Genomic DNA, 18,904 nt, shown 5'->3' on the forward strand with positions numbered 1-18,904 from the left:
TCCGGTTAACAATTAATTACCTACTCTTTTCTCCATTCATATATCTAATTTATACCAATAGGGATTTATGTTAATAGATGAGTGAAAGAAAATAAATAATCCTACATCTGTATACTGTCATTTTATTTGTTGAATAATTTGTTTTTGGATTGAAAATTGATGTAATGAAAAATTTTCATTGCATTTTTACATTGCAAAATATAGTAACGGTTCAAAACATTTAACTTTTCATCCCAATCTCGTACACTTGCCAAGATCTGTGAACGTCGTGTGTGGCAAGACAGATATTGTCGAATAAAATGCTTATGACTGACCGCCACTCTTTATATTTTCAATATATGCTTCATAAGTTTGAACGTCAATAACTACTGGATAATGTAAAATCAGTCTTGGCATGTAGGAAGCTAATAACTAATATCGACAAATCGGATAAACTTTTTAAAACTAGCGTTTTAGTCAATTACAGCTTCTGTTAAACGAACAGTATTAAACACCGAATGTGTGTCTTACACCATAGAAGATAATTATTCGGTTCAACGGACACTTTTATAGGTTAAGCCTTAACTTGTATATATGGAGTGGATTGTTCCAACCTTCCAGCTCTGTCGCTGCCCAGAATGTTTAACGTTTTGGTAAAGAAAAGTGGGGGTGTTCCCTGGGACGTAGGATATTCGATGTGTGAGGTCTCTACAGGTTTACATGTGATCCAATGATCATTCTAAATACATGCGACTGTTCTCCGAATTCTGACATTTTGTTATCAACGCTTGTCATATTCATAAGCCAATAATTATGGCATTATGTAGGAATTTATTGGATATATCGAAAATGTGTTTAATGACGATAAAATTTTATTTCACTTATTAATAACAAAAAGTACATACATATTCAAAGAAAATTGGATTTTATTCATTAACACGCTTTATGCCAAACGAAATAAACCATTGAACAGTGGATATACGATTTTACATATTGATGGTTGATAGAAAGAATGGTTAAAATTAATTACCAGAAGTTCATTGTATTACCGAGTTTGATTATTTTACTGACCGGGTGTTCGTCAGTATTAGGCAGGAGAAAACGAGACGAAAAATCTTTCAAATTTTCTGATTGTGGTGAGTTTATATTAAAGATAGTTTAAAACACTCTGTTCAACACCCAGCATACATTCTAATACTGGTAAGATCGACTAGTGATCAACTGTTCAAAGGAAACAATTATAAGAAATATTATAATCTACAGTATGTTATCATTCGACACAGTACACTCTATCGATTGACTACAGATTTCTTTTAATTTTAGAAATTAGAAATGGAGTACATTTTTAAAAGCCAACTTGACATATTCTATACAATTAATAGGTGTCAATTTATTTACACGTACGTTATGTACGAAATTGCAAAAAACCACACACATATATATATGTATATATGTATATGTATATTTACTGCAAATTTTTTTGAATTTCGTTAAAAAACCTATAATGAAAATTGGAATGTCAGCTGTATACTACCAACGCTAGCAATAGTGATGTGTTTCATTACATATTCGCCAATTTTCTCAGTAGTTTAGTAGTTACCATTCGTTATTTTATCTGGACTTGTGTTTTTGAAATATGTATAAGACTTTTTTATCATCACCATTCAATTTAATGTCATCTTTTGAAATGATTAAAACATCAAATAATCAAAGATACAACATTCGCAACCCTTAAATCTATAAGACTGTATTTCTTAAATATGATAGCTACAGTGATATGACTCCTTTGACTGATTATGATATAACTTTACACTGCTTGATTTGGCTTCCAATTTCGATATTTTTGGTTTTGAATACGTCTTGCATATACTATAATTTTCGTTCAATTTATTTATTTCCGTTGTAACAAGGGACTAAGACCTTTTAAAGTGATTTTAGGTCTGTTAAATTGTGTAATATTTTTTTCCACACTGACCACATACTTTTGGATTCGAAATTTCTAGAACTAGAGTTTGTCAAATTTTTATAGCAAGAAATTGCTTAGACTTTCTACAAGGAACTCTGTATTAATATTACATGGTCTAGTGTACAAATCTACGTTGTGGCTACTAGTATTCAATTTCCAACTGTTGTACTACTTGTACCGCAGTTTGAGTATAATTTGATATTTGATAGCAATGTTGTAAATTTTTTCTTAATGATTAATTGATTGATTGATTGATCGGATGGTTGTCTATATTACCTACATTTAATGAAGATTGTTAGAACGTATATTATGCTTTTTCATAATAGTTGTGTTCACATCACAACCCAAACGTTATGCCAGAGCTTGCCGAAACTACACAGACTTTTTTTTATCGTGCTAGAACTCTAACAAATAGGCTTCTGGAACAGGGTTATGTTGCTACAAGATTGAAGTCATCACTACAGAAGTTTTATGGTGGTCATCATGAACTCGTGGATCGTTATGGTGTATCCATTTGCCCATGAAAACTGATTTATTCGACGGGTCATAGTTTTTCTTTCCTCGTTTGTCTACCCTGGACTTGACTTTTTATGAGCAATTCGGCGGGTGTTTCTAGAAAACCGGTGCACCAGGTCCATGCTCCCAGTTTTTAGTGGAGTCCGAATTACTCATTTGCTTTTGGTTCCCTTGGTTACTCTTTAAAAAGCCCATAGTATATTTACGTATACATTCTACTTAAGTTGCTTATAATTTGACAGACAAGAAAGTGAAATACATGAAATTTGAGACAGAAATCATATCTTTCTCTTTAACATCTTTGTACAAACAAAAACAGAACTTAATATTAACCATTTGAAAGTAATTTCTTCATGACGTCCGAAAATATTACTTTGATAGTAAGGTATTCTGACATTTTATAGTGATGTAATTATGTAATTAGCTTAACTGTATGTGATATATTTACTTAGTTTGTAGTATTGCTTAAATCTACATGAAAAAGGACATTGCTTATAGAATACAAGACTGATCATTTCGAGTGATGACATACCTGGTTTTTAACACTGATATTATCTTAAGAGAATTATATCATTACATACAAGCGTACTAGACCAACAGGGCTTAATCAGAACACAGCCTGTCTAATGTCCATTTATACTACAATTATTGGCACATAATGAGAATATTATACGCATTCGCTGTTAATGATAAATCGTTTGATGTTTAAAAACAATTAATCAGATCAGGTATCGTACCCAATTCCGGGTTCAATCAAATGAAATAAACATCTACCTCCCTGAAAAGAACATAACCCCCTGCTAGTTAATAGAAGTCATCTATTGGCAGTGATTTATTTTGGTTGTTGGGAAGAGTTTTATTAGATTAAAATCTTTTATTTTCAAATTTGATTTATTCACAAAAGATTAATATAAAAATGGAAAACACAGGTCGTTAATCTTAGGAAGTTTGGAAGGAAAATAGATTTTCAATGTGCAATTTCAATACTCAAAGACGTAAAATTGAAATCTAACCACACATGTTAATTTCAAAGTTGTGATGAATTTCAATATGTCAAGTCACAATAAAAAAAAGAATGATAGGAAAAACTATCAATATTGATGAATGAAAATGGCTTAGTACCAGAACACATTGCATTTGAAGACTTGGCAGATCACTTCATTTTAATTAGATATTATGCGCTAAACTTTTCTTAGGTATGCATAAGACTGCCACAAACTTATTCATATACTGTGAAAGTGTTATTGTTCTTGGGGTACAAATTATCGTGGTTTTGGTGGGCTGGATAAAACACGAAATTTGGTTACCAACGAAACGGATATTTCTCATTCGTATGTAAAGTAGAGTTGACAAATCAAGGAATTGAAGAATCCACGAACTTACACATTTTCTCTAAACCACGAAAATTGGTACCCATGAATAAAAGTACTTTCACAGTAATTGTATAACCTTCAACAAATCAGATATTTGTGATATATAAGTTAGCATACAACAATATAAATATTGTTAAAAAAGATATCTGATTTCATTTCTATTTGGATCAAAACAGATCCCATCTCTTACATATAGCATAGTTGTATAACCCATCTATGTTTATTCAAGAAAGGTCTTTGGTCAAGATTTAGCCGATACTAAAATCCATTCTTGATTATAATAAAGTAATACTGATTGACCAAAGAAGCAATTTAAAGAATCCACTTTTTATATCTACTGAAAACAATCTGCACATCGATATATACATTTCTTATAATTTAATTTATAATGGATGACAGTCCAAATACTTAAGACTGATTCGTAATCAAAACGTCTTTTTGTTTGGGAATATTTGATTCGCGGAGTGTGGGTCAATCGACGTTAATGACGTCACAGTACCAAACCAGGTTATATACAAAATAACATGGTTTGTTCAAAGAGAACCAACCAATCAGAATGCTTGCTACAGATCAAATTAGATTATTTAACGTTAATTTGTTAAACAGGAAGAGTATGGCATGAACCACTTCGTTTTTTACTAATTTCATTTTACATAAGTAACACTGAACTATTTCGGTACAAATACAAGGCAGCACATGGTATAATTATTACATTATCATAACCGGTTAATATATATAGTCTTTCATGTTCTATTTTAAAAATTACATATCATGAAATTATTTTAAAGATGTTCGCCAAGAAGATAATTGCTTATTGATTGACTAAAAGTCGTACTTTCTTCGTAAACAAGAGAGTGCCTTCAAAACGCAAGCAGATGTAACAATTTATTATCGTTTTGTTTATCATGGAAGTTTTTCGTCGTAATTCTTGTTTGTTTATTTAGTATATTATAGGACCTATTGTTCGTCCACTTTTTCTTCATATTTATTTAAGGTGCTGTATTTTAATTTCTTATTTGATACTTAGGAGCCCTTAGAAAAATTGTGCAAATCCTGATTTTTAGATTGAGGAGAACGCAAGAAAGATTTTGGTGGAAGTTAATGAAAAAAAATAAAATACTAATATGTCAGAAATATAGCCTAGCTGGCCAAGTGGTCTAGGACTCTGAACTCAGTGCAGACGATGTTACCATAGATCTAACAACGGAATGAGTTGGAGGAAGCCCAGACAAGATAACAGTCAAAATTTTGCTTTGATTTTTTTCAAAACTCTAACATAAATAGGAAGTTTTCAGACTCTGATATGTATACGTTATCTTCCTTGCATTATGCAAAATATGATCCGATAGAACAATGTAGGAAATTGAATGGTCACATTTTAATGCGTTATTTAAAGGAATAATTGCCATTGTTTCCAATTACTATTTGTGTCATGCATGAAACGGGTTCCAATTTTGGTTTATTTAAGTAGACTATTTCAACCATCACAAACAAATATATACATTGTATTAATTCTTTTTTAACTATTATAATTTCACAACGCTTTTCATTACTCACATAAAAGTTTTGGATTGCAACTGAGATGGGGCTGTGTACATTTTGGTCGCCCTTTTTTCTATATCTCTAAGTTTGAATTTAAAATAATGTATTGGAATTTTAAACCCCACAGAGATTGTTCTCAAATGAGGTTACGAATCATCATAAATATACATGCTGTAGAGCTTTTTGTCCATTACAGATAAATCCCTGATGAAACCTTTATGTCTTTAGTTATTATTGATACAATTCATACGATGCATTATGACAATTAGAGGCATAGACAAAATTTTACATTCCTGAACGAAGTCTTTTATTAATATTAATTGAAATCACACATTTATTTGACATCATTAAGCTCATACATATGAAGATAAAATATTAAAATTGTTTTATCAATACATTATAAATGCTTAAAACGAATATATGAATTTAATACGAAAAGGTCTTGCACGTGTGAGATTAGGTCTAAAATTTAAAATTAGGCGGATGAAGACAAGGAAAGAGAGAAAAAAATTACTAACAATTTAAAGGAACAAGCAATAACTCAATATTGATTAATTTAGTAATACTAAAATGTTCTGTTATCTTTTTTTTGAAGTTTCGATGGTTTTATTACCAGTTGAACTTTTTGGCGACATTTTGATATTACAAAGTCAAATGAATATGTTAGAGACATTTTGAAAGAAAAGCATACGACACCTCAAAGACTGTTATTCATGATAGGCAGCTCTGACATGTTAGAGTGGCATCTTGAAAAATTTTAAAAATCTGAAAAGCATCCGTGACTAGGATATTTCAATTGACACCTGGATTTCTAAATTGCGTGACGACACACCTGTTTAAATTCATTAGGGTTTAAAGTATTCCTATAATGTCACGGCATACAATTTGATGTATAGAAAAAGCAACGATTTTACACTTTTACTTTCCTTTCGGATTCATGTAACTTTCTCCTTTTAGTAAGATGTAAACAAATAGTAAAATTCAGGGAGGCCCCAATGTTTTCATGGTCGTTTGAAATTCATACATTCATTTCAATGAGAAAGCAAGAAGGTTTCAATTTCTTTTAAGTAAAACTTGATCAAGGTTCAGCCACCAAAGGCTTACACAACGATCAAATGTGACATAGTCTATTTCTTGAAGATTTTTTGTTTTGTTTTGTTTAAATAGAACATTTTTACTCTAACAGTAAGCCCAAATAACAAATCCTGAATTGCATAATAGAAAAAAAAACCTTATTTTTCATTGTCTATAACGATACTTCAATAGTATTGTACATGTATAATGTTCATTTCTGAATGTGGTCGGGAGAGAACATATGAATATACTAGCATTGAAAAATAAACCATAGCAAAGAATGAGGTAGTTTGATTTAAGACCTTTAAGAAAAATTTCCTCACGTCACGAAAATTCCGTATCAATTTATATATACTACAGAATTTTGGTTCAAACTGACATGATATCGATGTTTCGATACCTTTCTGTGATCATTCTGTCACGGAGGTTTGTTTACACGAATCATAAACAATATGATTGACAGCACCTAAAACAATTTACCATCAACGTTCTACTGCCCATATCCTTTCAACAATATTAATTACAGGTCTTCTAAATTAATTAACGATCTCTAATTTCTTCAGATCAAACAAGGCCACCAGCTGCGACTTCCATTCTCCGCTTACCTTACTATATCAAATTACTGCCATCTGTGACCAGATATTTAAAGAAGTACAAAATCTTCATTTGTTAAAATTTACCCTACACGAAAACAGAAGAATGGGAAATAAAGAATAACATTAAAAGCCGTCAATATATCTTGTGAAGTAGTATTTAGAATGTATATTTTTCAAGTTACATGTATATCATTAGCAGTATAAAAGTAAGATAAAATGCATCAGGTAAAACCGACAACACCGTAAAAATTAAGAGTAAAAATTCGGACTTTCCGGTTTTTATTGGATGTAAATGACACACTTTGGACGATCTCTTTACTATAGTAGATTGTGTCCTTAAAGAGTAAAGCAGACCCTGTGCATAGATCGACTAAACACTATTTTAAGTGGCACAACGTTAATTAATTAAAGATTTTTTATTTTTTTATTTTCAAAGATGCAATTTTTGCAATGATGTGACATTTATTGCAACACATTGCAAAATTATCAACAAATTATACATTTTCTTTCATACAAAACACACCTGATCGTCAAGAGGTTGTTAAAAGTTGTTTCTACAATAAAATACTCAGAACGGAAATCTTGGTAAACATTGGTTTTCTAATAGCGATGTTAATGCCTATTTCAACCATGTGAGAAAACTTTGATTAGGTAACAACTTCTACCTACAGCAAAGGTTCACTAATTGAAACATATACCTTTTGTATACAGGTAACCTTCCTGACATTCATTGCACTCATAGACTACCAAGTTCAAGTTTCCTTAGAGTTTTTTTGATAGATTTAATTGAAATTGATGAAACACCTTTTTGTATGTGTTCACTCATCCATGAAATAACAGGCAGTGGGTTTCAATGCAAAACAAATGTAATAGGTTTTAAAAAATACATTACATCTTCAATATGACAATGTCTGTATTTTTTGAGAACATGTAATTCAAACACATAAAAATGTTTGAAAGAAGTTATTATCTTTAGTTTTTTTTTCAATATCGCAAAATCGTCCGTATTTGTATATAAAACCACAATTTGAGGATACATGCTCCAGATCCATAGAAGAAAACATATGACAATTCAGTGGTAAATAAACATATTTGATATTTAAGGGGAACTTTGCACACCATACAACCGTTTCTTTCATAAACATCTTTTTTCATTTTTATCAGATTACGTTTTGTCCTGTGCTGTAGTAGTTACCGAAGGAACATTATTGTTTTTTACAAAAGGTATATTAAAAAGAAAGGTATAGTAGAAAAACCAATTTCAACACCCGTTCGTTTGAATGAATGAACCTCTCACGGAACGTTTTGGGTGTAATCTGAATAATAATTCAATATAAAATATATTTTTTTAGTTTATTGGTAATGAATTTTCCTATTGTAAGCCTATACAAATTCGAAATTATTCAAAGTTGCTTTCATCCAAAAGCAAATAATTGAATATAATTAAGAGGAAGCGGGAGGAACGTAAAAGTTGTAAAAAATGCTTTAAATCTTGGTTTTCAACAAATTTTACTCCAAATAATTTAGCGCCTCGAAACCCTTTGAAGATGGTTATTTTTACGCACTTTGTCTCTCCTATGCCTGAAAACTTAGATCTCCCCTACGTTTGTGAACAAAAACACAAGTTCAAAGATTGGTCTGTTTACAATCGGAACTAGTCGGCCATTTCTGCTACACTAAAACATAACTTTTCTTTTGTGTAACGAGAAAGGCTGAGGAGTTCCGATTGGCCTGTTTCATGGTTTTCAATCAAAATAAGCTTAGAACATTATTGATTATGTTTACATGCATACAAATAAAATCAGATTTGTTATTTACTCCGATGTGTAAACTATTTTCAAAAATTACATTGAAGACATTCGGTCCTTTGTTCTATAGGTCGATAATTTTTACGTAAATTTATGACCAAGATCAGCGCGGTCAGTGCGGTTTGACTACTATTATGAATGTAATAAAAGTTACCCATTTCTGTAATAATGTGATATACTTGTAATGGTACCCGTACGTCATCACCGAGAAGAGATAATTAGTTTGTACTTGAAAACATTGACTAAAAGAATTTAAGACATACATAAACATGACCCGAAAAATGTGGTCTTCTTATAGTATACGTCACTGCATATTTACGTCTTACGTATTTCTGACTGCAATTTAAAGAATTTGCACTATTGGAATGATAACAGATCAGCATTCTTAATACTCTCATTTAATTCTCCACATCCTGAAACTGAAAAAAAAAAGAAAAATGAATTCACAGGTTTAAGCTTTGTATTGCCATTATAATTAAGCAGCCGAACAATTTTTGAAAGTACATGCTAATTTTCAACTAAGTATCCTGGAATTATTTGTTTTTACCAATGAGCATACGATCTAATTTTAAGCATAATTTACCCAATTTTGATTTATTTGCCATTATGTCCATTTCTATCCGGTATTTGGTAACAAGTACAAATCATACAAACCAAGTACACACTCTGAGAATTTTTTACTATCGAAATTTTACAATTAAACATACTCTTATGAAATGCACAATAGAAATTACATTTGCCTGTGAAAGTGAGAAGTATTCACGAAACAGAATAGACAAAATACTATTAGTAGGGAAAAAAGGAACGATTCTAGTTTTCTTTCGCAAGAGCATTTAAGGATATATTCTTGCGCTAGCTGTGAATCTTTGATCATCCCTACAGAATTTTAGTTATTTATTGTAGACACTTAAATCTATATATCTGAATATAAGCTGAAATTACTCTGAGAAACCTAAACTAATAGACAAACTTTTACAATTCAAATACATAATTTTCTATTTGTTTGTGGTATTATCCTGTCATCTCCCTGTGTTGTGTATGTTTTTAGATTTTCCGCAGTAAATGTGCTATGTAAAATCTGTTGAAGTAATTTTATTTTTTAAAATAAATATCATGAAAAATGCCTCAGCTGCCACCGTGAATTTATTGATGAAATTCGAATTCATATCTACCGGGAGTACAACATTACCTTGTCGTTGTTCTCTTCCGACGGATATGTGATCATATAGAAACATGGAGAACGCTTACCTAACCAATGTATTTGATCCACATTTCTAAAATAAGGCTGACTTTTTTTTTGTTTTCTACCAATTGTACTTAACCACTACACTTGTTTTCACTTTGAAAATAGGATATTTCCTCATTATTAGACATGCGACACAGTGATGGATCCAGATACTTTGAAAAAGAGGAATGCCGGCCTGGGTTCCTCAGAAAAAGGACATTATGTACCCTTTTTGTCAATTTTACACATAAAATGACTAATTTACCAATAAACAGAGGGTTCAACCCCCTGCACAATCCACTTGATCCGCCACTGTGATAATTCTGAGTTTTTTTTAAATGAAATAACATGAGTTTTTGATATGAACAAAATGTTGATAATACAATCTTAAATTCTTATTGACAATGCTTCTTTAATATTTGTTACTTTACATAATAGTTTCCTTGCAATATTACAAATTTGTTAAATATCAATTGAATTATTTTTTAGCCACACGAATTAACAATAAAAATTGTTAAGCTGTCCAAGGAAAATTTTAACAAAAACTTTTGAAAAACCGCAAAATGTCCTTAACAATGGTTTCTCATTTAATGATCCAGCAAATATTTAGTTCTTTACCATAACTTATATTTGTAAATAAAACCGATAACATGTATCTATTGAAGGAAAACTAAAACGGTATACAATGAACATGACAGTTGTATGAAGATTTGTATTATGCGAAAGTATATAACCTCTAGGAGTTATCTTTAGCGCTTTGTTAAGATAAACGTATTATATCATACACTATAATTTATCTCTCAAAAACATATCACAGAATTAAATAAGCTGCTACCCTGACCCAAAAGAATTAAAATGTCAAAACATAATGACAATTATAAGATTGTATAGCATACCCCACGTAATAACCCCCATCGTAGATGCCAACAATCTGAGGATTATATAGTGAAGTCGATACATCTTAGTTTAAGATTCCTCATTCATATGTTGATAACATGTGATTTGTTATTTCATGCTTTCAGTGTGAGGTAGTTACAAACATGTTAAATCTGAATGGTATGATTCCGAAGACACATTGTTACAAAAAAACAGTATTGTCAAATTCAACCGAATAGGTTAAAATATGACAATGTGTTTACAAAGGTAAATGTGGATAGATGTATTGTCATGTAAACGTTTTACTACAACTACTTTCATCAAGATAGGTAGCACACCCTTCTCATATTGCACCAACTGTCATTACTATTTTTTCATTTATTACTATGAGATTCTATAAATATGCTTTTTAATTATTGTGTTAAATTACACCTAAAAATACAGTTTCTCAGATCAATGCTTTGATGTCAGGCCAGTCGTAAGCACTTGGCCAAAGGAATTAAACGTTACATTTTAGATGTCGTTTATTGCAGCGTAATAACGATGTAGTACTTTGTTTTTTTTTCAGGTTCCAGTCCTCATCGCCCTATATTCTTTCATCACGTCAAGATACATCCTAATCCCATTATAACGCCCGGTACTCTGCAGTTTTCGATGGCTGGAAATATCACTTACGATCTGCCGAGACGCCTATCAATAGATATGAAAGTCACAAAATATTTCTTTAATAGAATCCCTTTTAGTCTTCCTTGTTTTGACAACAAAATTGGTTCTTGGTAAGTGTGATATATAGTAAGTATAATTTCCTAACGAATGACTGAATGAAGTGGAAGAAATTTATTTGTCTTATGTACAGGTACAAATAAACATAATATGTTATAAGATCTGTCATGTTCCGTGGGAGTGCCAAATATAATTGAATTACACCAAAGTCGTCTTTTCTATTTTGAGTGCTAGCGATATAATAACACTATATTTCATTACACACATCATCATGAAAGCATGTACTAACCTTATTCATTTGACAAACCATATTACCAAGCTCCGAAGCAGCGTCTAACGTTAGAAATTTACTCTAGGCGTTGCAGTCAGCCCTCTAAGAATCTTTCAAGGAATATGGCTAGACGGACAGACAGGGAAATTCCTAAGTATATATTACCCAAAATTTTTTTTACAAATGGTATATTGCAAAGTCGGGAGAATGTGAATGATTTTACACGATGTTATCTGATTGTCAAACAACGTTTGATTTAAGTAATGTCCGAGAATTTCGAAAGTCTGTCTTCAGCTGTTAATTAGAGAGGAAATAAACAACTGCCGCCGCGTGGAGCTTGCCATATTACAGACTTACGGGCGATTTGTTCTTCTATTTTGGATACAAGTGGAACTATGTCAATATCTCTTCTTCAGAAATAATGTTAATTATACTATTTTAGATTTGTACCTTCTTTTAAATGTTAAAGATAAACTATAGCCTGACAAATCTAAACATAATCAAAGTGAATTACCATTATTTCTTTTAAAGTTAAAGAGTATCAAGGCTAAAAAGATTCATCGGGGTACACCATAACATTTTGGGTACAATTTTCGTAAGGGGAAGACCAGACTTAGATGACATCCACAAGACAGCTTTGTATGTTTGTATGATATTTGTATAGAAGCGCGTCAGTCTTTGGTCTCTTTATAGATAATTAGTGATAAAGATCAACCCTCAGATAAAAACCAAGCTGAAAACGATATGTTAATCGTATGTATAGGTATTTACTTATTCAGTTACCGTACACTTCAAATTGCTCTTTTCTACGAAGATACCAATGGTCTACTTTACTTTAACATCTCCAAATTAGAAAATTGTTTGCTACTATGACGCAGAGCGTATACAGTAGTAGTAAGTAGATTATGTATAAAGTGACTGACATTTACTATAAACATGTAATTACTGAAACCATAATGATATATAAACACCTTATTATGTCTGTCAGACCTCACACATCGTTCCTTCCACCCCGTTATATATACTTCCAGTTCAATAGTCCTTTACTATTAGTAGAAAGTGTATCTTATCAATAACAGCTTCTTTTACATTCATTTTAGTTTGTGCTAGCACTTCGGCTAGTATCTTTAAATTTAAAAGAGCCTCCAATTACTTTAATCGAACAATCAAAGTTGAATATATTGTTCTCGTTTGAAATTTTCTAATTTAGTCTCATTTAATTGTCATAATTATTTCTGCTTGGGCGAGGTCTGTGTGTATGTATTTTTTCCTACACTATAATAAGATTAAAGTGATTATAACATGGGAAGAAGAGGAAAAGGAACTAATAGACAACGTATTCAATTTCTACATTGATTTTTTTTAAACATATATATACCCTACTTCAAACTTTTAACTGTATTTCTTTACGTTAGTATGTCACTCACATCAAGACTTAAACATCTCATCATAAATGTTCTTAGAAGTTCAGATTTACAGAAAACAAATTTCCAATAAAATGGTTTTCAGAAAATCAAATAACGCTTATGTTTCATTTCGTATCATTCGTGATATTCGAGTTTTAAAAAGCTTTCAAAAACTACTTACATCGAAATCCCCATGCGAACACTACTTAAATAAAATATCGGACTGTTTTCGAGAGACTTCGTCGTCAAAATATATCTTCAAATACCATACTTTTGCAATAAAGTATTATTTATCTATCTGTATACTGGTAGCGTTTTCAATACAATTGCTCAGAAGATTAACGAAACACGTAGAGTCTTAGTTATATATTATCTTTCTGATATTTCCTGAGACTAAACTTCTAAATATGATATTTCAGGGCGCCCTTTTCTGTATGAAATTATTCAAAATGTGCATTATTCACAACTTATTTTTCAGTTTCTCTCTTACAAATTGAATACGATAAGCATTATTGTCGAGGTAAAGACTTAATTTTGTTTTAAACTGTTAATCTTTTTTTTCAGGTCTAATAAATTACATTTTTTTCATATTTTTTCCAAAATTCTATTCTATTTGCCAAAGAATTGTTAATATTAACGAATTAATAAATTCGTATTTGCTTCAAGAAGTTAGACATTTCATCCCCTCCCTAAAAAATTATAGTATAAAAAAAGTAGAGGAAAACGTTACAAAAACAAAAAGAACATCGTTCAAGTCCATATCAGCTTTAATAGTTATTGTTTTATTTTTCAGCAAGTATGAGAATATTTGTTTTAATTTAGAAAGATTCGAACAGAGACGACGATGTCCGAAGAGATTAAGACATTTAGATATACAATGTTATTGTCCATTCCGAGCAGGTGCATTTAGTGTGAAGAATTTAGCTGTAAATATACCAAAGATAGGCGGATACGCTGGTTCATTTGTCAAAGTAAGAGTAAGCATATTACTTGACTTGTTGTTTTATAACATTTGAATATCTATTGCAAATGACTTCGAAAATTGGCTTAAGTATCATTTTAGAATATGATTCATTCCATGGAAATGTTTAATAACAAAATTAAGAAGAAATTTCCAATAAGTCAAAGTATGGTAAACTACAAAGAAACATTCCTATCCTGTTTCAATTAGCTAGGTTTCCAAGATACATCATGATGCTATGTTAAAACCTTAAAGTATCTGCAATATAAAATTATCTCCTTATTTCCAGTAAATACTGAAAACCGTTAATTTTTAATTAAAAATATGACGGTGACTTTCACACACACACACACACACACACACAAAACAAACATAGAAAATATCAATTATATAAATATTGCAAATTCCTGCATGATGTACACGTTTCAAGCAGTAACCTAATTCCTTACAAACGCCGATCTCACGATTTGTGATACGGAGGGACTACTTTTTTGACCTCCTGTGTAAGTTCGGCGTGACGTATATAAATAGAACTCTGCTCAAGTCATGTCCTATTGTAGAACAGATAAAATACTATGGGGTTTGTCTATGTCATGTCCAATTATATTGGAAATAAACAAATATAGCGAAAAAAAAAATCTGCCCTCACTCAGGGAAGTAAACAAGCCATGTCGATCACTAAGATCGGCGTGGCATTAAACAAACATAAAGCAAAAAACGAACTTCATTATGACATTGAAACGATATTGTTTCTCATGCAAACTCTTTATTTGAGTTATCAAAATCGTCTATTCATTTTACTTTCACCTAGTCTTAATCGATATTTTCAACAACTAGTATCATGAAACACATCTGTTAAATATTTTTTTCACGAAAATGCTTAACTGCGAAAAATACCAGTATTCAGGCTTGAAAATTATAAATATGGTACAAACAATTGTACAATATCAAATAGCGTTCCGCGATTTTACGCGATGTTATCCGATGGTTAAACTACTTTTGATTTGTATTATGTCCGAATGTCCGAAAATTTCGAAAGACCTGTCTGCAGCGGTTAGTAAGAGAAACGATCGTCTGTCGCTGCATGGAGCTTGACAATTGTAAAACCAGATTCTCAACCTCCTCTTCGTGTCAGTAGCGAAATAAAATATACATGTCATATTTTATTCACTTGATGAAATATCCCTCACATACTTTGCTTATAATATAAAGTAGCACCCACTTAAATTTGAATAAACACTTCATAACTACCTCGTATCTCAGGTCATGGATTTACTTTAAATTCCACCACAACGGGCACCTGCTATATAGAACAATACAATTTAAGTAAGAGTTTATTAAGAATTGAGAGCTTAGTCCAATACTCTAAAATGACAATTATACTTATATTATAAGACCACCTAGGTAGAAAGAGCCTTCGGGCTGCTACGCAAAGTCTTGTTAGTTTTTCGCTGTTCCGTTTCATTACATTTCTTTTGTAATTTACATCAGTTTCTGAATAGCGGAAAATGATTATGTGATTTAACACAAATAATTAATATTTATCTATTTTCCGTCATATGTAATAATAATATAACATGTCCCTTGCAAGGCAAGAAGATAACAAATTATTTTGTGGTTGATATACGCCTTATTAATGATGTTTAACCTTTCCAGTATGACTGACTCTACAGTGTCGTTTTAATGAGTATATTAATTATATGCTACAGTGGTGTAGAGACATAAAGATTTGCCTCCCCATGAAGATAGAAGTATGAAGAAATATTTATTATGTATAGGATGATATTTAACTTCATAGGGCAAAATAGAAAATTAATTTAAGTTAATATTTATCTTTTTGTGAATTGATGTTTGACAATAAATCAATTTATTTAACGTGCTGAGAAAATTAAAATGAATGGGTTTTGGGAACGGCGCTACAAAATTTCTCATCATTTTGTGAATGAAAGGCTACATAGTAAAATTAATGGTAAAAAGCGTTTGGTTAAATACGAAGGAGTTACTTAATATCAGAATTAAGATTACAGCTAAATTTGGGCAGTATATATATGTACCAAATATATTACAGGGTTAGGCATTAGATATAACCATGCTACCTGATAAATACTTCTAACATGCAATGAATGCATTACAAGGCTACCCGATATTGTCAGTAATTTCTGTCAACACCTTTTACTTTGACACGCTAACTTGACACTTATCTTCATATACCGTTTAGCTCTCATTTACGGTGTGAAAGATTATCTGACTTGATAAGTTACCCAAAAGTTTAACAGTAACTTAACGTGCACTGCGCGGTGGAGTTATACGATCTGCCACAGTTGTAACATTCGGTCGTAAACCTTCATGCCAATTCTGCTAAATCCGTTAGTTGACATTTGCCACTTATGTTATTGAAATTTTGTATAGCCGATATTTCAAGGTCAAATCGAAAACAATCTCTTTTTTACTAAACCCCTGTCAATTTATCTGACATGTGTGATTGATAAGTAATCGAACAATAAAATACCATCTGAAGAGCTGCATTAGGTAAGAAAGTCGGTAATTTATTGCGATTGCAAATCTATATAGAAAAAACCTGAAATTGCCTTACGAAATGCAGATTCATTCTGACCAATCCGACATATCAATATTCAAACAAAAAATAGGAGAGTTGTAGGGTCAGAGGAAATCGGACTAACATTTGATATTCTCAATAAAAATGGGCCACCATAAGATTATAGTCAATATATTTTAGTTAGGAAGTCTCGTCTTATGTATAACTGTCATTCTAACAATCCACTCTTCAAAATAAACTGTGATCACTGCAACTATGGTTAAGAACTAGAATGAGTTTGTCGAAACAGTCAGTCATACTAGAATGTAGCAACAGTATTTTTTCGTCAACGAACACATTAAATGTAATTGAGCAACAAGACTCAATGAATAGTATCATAAAGTGCATGGTGAGAACGTAGGTATTCTCCGCTTTTATAAAAACTGACCCACAAAACTTTTAATCCTAACACTAGAAAACATCAAATGAGTTATTTTAGCAAATTCTATTGATATATATTACTTGTTTCGTTTAACCAGCATGTAAATTCTTCATTTTTTTTCTTTTTGTAGGGTGATTATACCGTAAACTTCAGAGTCCTTGATGAAAATGATGATGAATTGGGGTGCTTGAATTTGAGGTTCTCGATGAAAAAACGTAATAAAGGATGGCTATTTCGGATATAACATATGAAATGAAATGACATTTCAATCACAATACGGGTCTTTATTCCGACAACTGAATAATGATCAGAATGAAATCCTCGTTAACCCTGCAAGCAGGAAGATTCAATAATGTGGAAAATACAACTTGTAGCTAACTGGAATGTCAATAATAATTATCCTGAACTGTACAGTTGTAGAACAACCAAGTGAGAATTTAAAACGTTTCATCTGAACAGAAAAGATGTTTAAAGACATCCACTTCAATCAAACTAGCGTTAGTTTGTTGCTTCATCAACTATTGTATTTGGAATCCACTTGTTTTCATTTAGTGGATTGGCTATATGTTAACCCAATTACGTTAAATCTTTAATGATATGTCAGTGTACACTTTGTAATGTTCATATTGTGTGTGATTATTTAAAATTTGTTGTTAGATATTTTCAATTATCTGTAACATTGTTTCATGGACTATATCATTCCTTCATTGTTTTTCGTGTTTCAATTTGAAAATCAAATATTTCTATTTAAAGTGTGTACACAAGTTTTTCTTTAAACCATTTCAGTCTCAAACGAAAAAAAAATTTAAAAAATCCATTTCACAAAAAATGAAAGATATTTAATGTCAGAAAATAGTAAAGTTGATCAATAACTAATTACAAATTCGAGCTAACAACCCTTCAATGAATTTGCAGTATAAAAATATTTTCTTTTTATTTGAGCAGAAAAATGTAAACGGCTGTAACACACATACTACAAAAAATAACAAGTATCAAAATGATGTATATTTAAAAGATGACTTTTATCAAATGCAAGATATCACAATTTTGTAGAATATAAGACATTATATAGAACACTTCTATAAAATGTTTCCTTTTCAATAAAATTTCAGGATCCATGTTCCCTTGAGAAGAGGTTGACCTATTGTAACAGTATTATAATTAACTGACTGCATTTACTATTGAAAATCAAACCATTAGTCTACTACTTAATGTAAAATGTGTATTTATTTATAGATTAAATGTGGAATCAAAATTAGAAATGAAGTTTTCTTTGCCATTTCTTAAATATATGTTACTAGAGCTGCAATTTTACAATTAGTTTTATTTACATTTTTATACAAATGTAGATTGCGCAATGTTATATAAGGAGTTAACTCACTTGTTTCATAACTTATGAACAAATAGTTTCTTTTACTTTAATCTCCTTACATGAAATAGAAAAAAAATGTGAAAAGAGACTCATTAAGACAAGGCGCAAATGCCAGCATGTGGTAAACCCAGCAAATTGTAAAAAATGAACTTCTAAAACTACTGACTACATCATTTTTGATCCAATGAACAATCATTATTGGGAAAATTCGTTGAAATTTCAACTGAATGTTTATAAT

At 31.0% G+C, this 18,904-nt stretch overlaps 1 protein-coding gene across 2 annotated transcripts; it reads left to right on the plus strand.

The window, feature by feature from the left end:
* Positions 1–286: 286 nt before the first annotated feature.
* Positions 287–18,550, plus strand: LOC148604682 (ganglioside GM2 activator-like). 2 transcript variants are annotated; one of them, XM_088548930.1, is made up of 4 exons: positions 287–1,115; positions 11,524–11,731; positions 14,149–14,332; positions 17,425–18,550. In XM_088548930.1, exons 1-4 carry the CDS (start codon positions 992–994, stop codon positions 17,536–17,538), a joined length of 630 nt encoding a protein of 209 aa, XP_088405056.1. In that variant the 5' UTR covers positions 287–991; the 3' UTR covers positions 17,539–18,550. The 2 variants fall into 2 exon arrangements, with proteins under 2 accessions (XP_088405056.1, XP_088405057.1); XM_088548931.1 differs by having other exon boundaries at positions 292–1,115; positions 14,149–14,326.
* The last annotated feature ends 354 nt before the right edge of the window (positions 18,551–18,904 follow it).

This window comes from Perna viridis, chromosome 10, assembly GCF_037379345.1.
Source record: "Perna viridis isolate PV_CMFRI_1.1 ecotype Kerala chromosome 10, ASM3737934v1, whole genome shotgun sequence".
In the NCBI taxonomy this organism is placed as follows: Eukaryota; Metazoa; Mollusca; class Bivalvia; order Mytilida; family Mytilidae; genus Perna; species Perna viridis.